General features: G+C 33.1%; 2 protein-coding genes across 2 annotated transcripts; both read right to left on the bottom strand.

Moving 5' to 3' along the window:
• Positions 1-360: 360 nt before the first annotated feature.
• Positions 361-1,304, bottom strand: LOC116347245. Its single transcript, XM_031777775.1, has 5 exons — positions 1,158-1,304; positions 1,023-1,075; positions 850-932; positions 714-781; positions 361-652 (listed from the first exon to the last, which is right to left on the bottom strand). The coding sequence occupies exons 1-5, from the start codon at positions 1,270-1,272 to the stop codon at positions 513-515; spliced, it is 459 nt and encodes a 152-aa protein (XP_031633635.1). The 5' UTR covers positions 1,273-1,304; the 3' UTR covers positions 361-512.
• Positions 1,305-2,178: 874 nt separating this feature from the next.
• On the bottom strand, positions 2,179-3,177 carry LOC116347247. Its single transcript, XM_031777777.1, has 5 exons — positions 3,024-3,177; positions 2,902-2,948; positions 2,715-2,803; positions 2,563-2,645; positions 2,179-2,497 (listed from the first exon to the last, which is right to left on the bottom strand). The coding sequence occupies exons 1-5, from the start codon at positions 3,136-3,138 to the stop codon at positions 2,352-2,354; spliced, it is 480 nt and encodes a 159-aa protein (XP_031633637.1). The 5' UTR covers positions 3,139-3,177; the 3' UTR covers positions 2,179-2,351.
• Between the last annotated feature and the right edge of the window lie 888 nt (positions 3,178-4,065).

Raw genomic sequence — 4,065 nt, 5'->3', positions numbered from 1 at the left:
GTTGTGGATCACAGTGCGGAAAAGTTCATCTTACGGATGTAAGACATTTTATTTATCATAACAGAGGCCTATTTTGAGGGTAAAGAGAAATCGTACTATAAAAATGGTATCGAAAAGTTGGAAAATCGTTGGAATCGCTGTATCGCCCTCGAAGGCATGTATGTTGAATAATAAAACCGAATTTTGCCAAAAAAATGTGTTTTACTATGTTAGCCTACGAACTTTTCAGCCGGCCTGTTAAGTTTTGTGATTTCTTAAAAAATTTCTGTTATCAAAACGTAAAAACCGTCGTTTTTGCGAAAACATTCTGATATCAGTGTTTCGTTTAGTGAGTTTTGTGTATACAATTGACAAAATCGGTTTTACGTATTTAAAATTACATTTTTATTCTCACTCAAATCACATACGCTTTCTTAACAAAAATGTTCACTCTAATGTTTTGCCACTTCAACTATTGTACCTATATGTATATAAAGTTATATATTTTTTCTGCGATCTCTCTTAAAAGGAATTCAAGGAATAATCGCACAATTAGGCGTTGTGGTTGGTGCGTAAACAATATTCATTCTCGGCGTGCACTCGTTTACAAGTATCGCATTTTTCAGTTCTCGGTAATATTTCAGCGCAATGAAATCATAAATGGAATGGTAAACTGGCAAAAAATAAGGAATTATTACGTTATGCGGTTTGAAACATGTATTTTATTAACTTACCAAAAATAAAAATTCCAATGTAAAAGAATTCATGAAAACTCTCATGTGAGGAATGTTCCTCAAAGATGCTGTGAACGTTCAGAAAAAAGTTAAGCGTAAACATTGAAGTGGTATATTTTATTATAGATATTCATACTCATGCACTGTGAATGATATCCAAAACGCCCAAATAACCAAAGGAATCGTCCACCATATTATCGAGACTAGCACCATAAAGTTCTAATCAATTTTAATTATTTTTAATCAAATAAAAATGTTGTTTTTAAAGATGAAAATGTATGTTTGAAATGTGTAGAGTCAAGTCCATACCATTCCAAGTCCAAGTCCAGCAAGCCAAATGAAACAACCTATTAAATTGAATACTGAACATTTGTTGATAAATTTGTGTAAACAAAAACTGTACTACTGAAAGTAAAATGAAAGTAAATAAAAAGCCTAACTCACCAAAGGATGCAGCAATACCATTGCTGGCAAAGCGGGAATTTTCAACTGCAAATAAGCATATTAGGTTTACGATAACTCCGATCCAACCAATTATATTCCCTTGGAGACCGACCATTTTGAGCGTATGTTTGAAACTGACTGATGATTTTGCTCAGTTTTAAATAATCAGTTCGTATGACATTCAGCATTCAGTTACAGATAATAATACTTTTATCACAAATAATTGTTAGTATGCGTGCGACCAGAGTTTAATTATGATAATGATTTAAAGGTCAAAAACAAATACGATTTATTTTATTCCACTCTTCCGTTGCTATACGAATTTTGATCATTCGCCAACGTTTTACATTCTATTTATGTATTTTGTTATATGTTTCGAATCAAATTCATTTACTTTATTTGTGACTTTGATTTGAACTCAAAGCTCTTCAATTTTCTGAAATGGGAGTCATTTGATTTCGATTTGCTAGACATTTTGATGGACAAATGAAACCTTCTTAACCAAAACAATTATTATCGTACCACATTTGGAATTTGAACGCAAGTTTTAAAACGAATGAGGTAAGATTTTTGAAATTTCCCTTATTTTACGTTTCTGTCATTCAACGGAATTCCGAACTACTCAAATTGATAACAATGCTTGCGAATATGCGTAAAGTGTGAGTTGCGCATACATACACAACGAAGAAGAGTAGCCAGCAACGCCAACACTCGTTGCATCCTGATGTTATCATCGAAGAGATTGTTTTTAATGTGAATCACTCAGGGATTGTTCCTCTGAGGAGGAGGAACGGTGAGGAGGAAAATGAGGAGGAGGAGAGGAGGATCCTCCTCCTCAACTGAGGAGGAAAATGTTTTTAGCTAAAAATAACATTTTTTGACTCAAAGGGCTGAGCAAAAAAAACTTTTCCTCCTCAGTTGAGGAGGAGGAGGATCCTTCTCGCTCTCCTCCTCCCCCTCAATCTCCTCCTCCTCAGAGGAACAATTATCGATAAATAATAGATATATTCAAATGGCCGTGTTCTTTTTAAAGATTTTAAAATTATTATTTTTTTATTCTTTCAACAAAAGTTCAAGCCAAGATGTACAAAAATGTTCAGCTTATTTTTATTCATCACTGTATACTGTTAATTTTGATGTTACGAAAACAAGTGATTGCTTGAAATGTGTGTTTTTCTTCTATACTCCTTGAAGTCATGCTTTATTAATCGCACAATTTCCGTTTGTTGTTGGTTCGTAGGCAACATTTAAGCTTGGTGTAAATTCTTGGGTTAGAGTTGGAGCACTTTTAAGTTTTAGATAATGTTTCAATGCAATGAAATCATAAACGGAACTGAACACTGCAAAAAAAATGAATAATTATCAACTCAGGGAGTTTAAAACATTTTTTTTTAAATTAACATGCCCAAAATGAAAACTCCGCTCCAAAAATCTCGAGTTTCGTTCTCTCTATGCAAGTAAAAAAATTCCGTTTCACCCGAAAATATGCTGTGATCAAAATATTCGGGAAAAATTAATCGAAAACAATAAATATTTCGGTTACATATGGACAATTACTTGTGTGCTGTGAATGATATGTAATACACCCAAATAACCAAAGGTATCGCCCATCCAAACAATGCGATTATCAAAAGCATCATAAAGTTCTAATCGATTTTAATTATTAAATCACATAAAAATGTTGTTTTTAAAGATAAACATGTATTTTTGAAATGTGAAGAGTTGTGAATTTCGATGCACTCACCATTCCCAGTCCAACCAGCCAAATGATGCAAGCCACTAAATTGAATACTGAAAATATCGAATATTTTTCATTGGATTTTTATAAATTGAAACGAAATCGCTGCAATTTCACATGTAACTCACCAAAAGATCCAGCGATCTGTCTATTGGCTATACCAGCAAATTCAAATGCAAACAAACATAGTAGGTTCATAACAACACCGAACCAACCAATTATCTTTCCTTGACGACTGTCCATTTTGAGCGTTGGATTAAAACTAACTCAGTCCGTTTTGAAATGCTGTGGACGTTCAATCAGGAATAACTGTGTGTAGGCGAAGAAAACAAAGATAATTTTTGTATCGTACCACATTTGAAATGCCCCCTTTTTCAGTGTTCCTAACACCATATAGTACATGTACATTATCTGGTTGGATGTAAAAATTATTTTAATTGTGCTTGATTACCATATTCCATGGCACTACAATGTTGTTTTAAATAACTTGAACGCACTGATATCACGAAACACTATCGAATATTCTGAAAACTCGATAAAGATTAATAATAAAATGTGAAAACATTGACTAACAAACAGATGAGAGAAAGAATGTGAAACATGACAATTATATTACATTATCAATTCACTCTCAATCATTTTCATCTAAATCAATGTTTCAAATCGACCAAATAAATTTATCCAATGATCATTCTTAAAATTTCACATAATTTATTAGATGAATCAAATGCATAGAAAAGGGGCATAAAGTATGTGTCTTTTTGCGTATCTGCAGCACAATTGGCGATAAAATAAAATCTACAGTGTAATCACATCCAGAAATACACAGTTTATGCGAATGTGCTCAATTTATTGTTTGAAAATCAAAAGCAGACGTAAGTCTATCTCAAATCGAAATAATTGAATTTTTTCATTTGCCATTTGTTCATCGATGGCCAATTTCGAACGGGTCACACCTCAATGATCCGAATGCTCTTCAAGTCACGTAATTCATCACCGAAACTAAATCGATTTGTCCTCGTGCCATTCAATGGCCTTCGACTAATCTCACAAAGGAAATGCTCTCATTCCAATACCATAGCAATCAGATACGTAGGCGACTATTTAAGTTTCTTCAATATGTATGTTTTAGTATTGCCCGATGCAAACCATTGTCATATTCGTTAAGTT

Source organism: Contarinia nasturtii, unplaced genomic scaffold, assembly GCF_009176525.2.
Source record: "Contarinia nasturtii isolate CC-2019 unplaced genomic scaffold, AAFC_CNas_1.1 Cnas_scaffold_1762, whole genome shotgun sequence".
Taxonomy (NCBI): domain Eukaryota; kingdom Metazoa; phylum Arthropoda; class Insecta; order Diptera; family Cecidomyiidae; genus Contarinia; species Contarinia nasturtii.
Note: the sequence above shows the minus strand (reverse complement) of the source record. Positions and strands in the feature narration are given on the sequence as shown.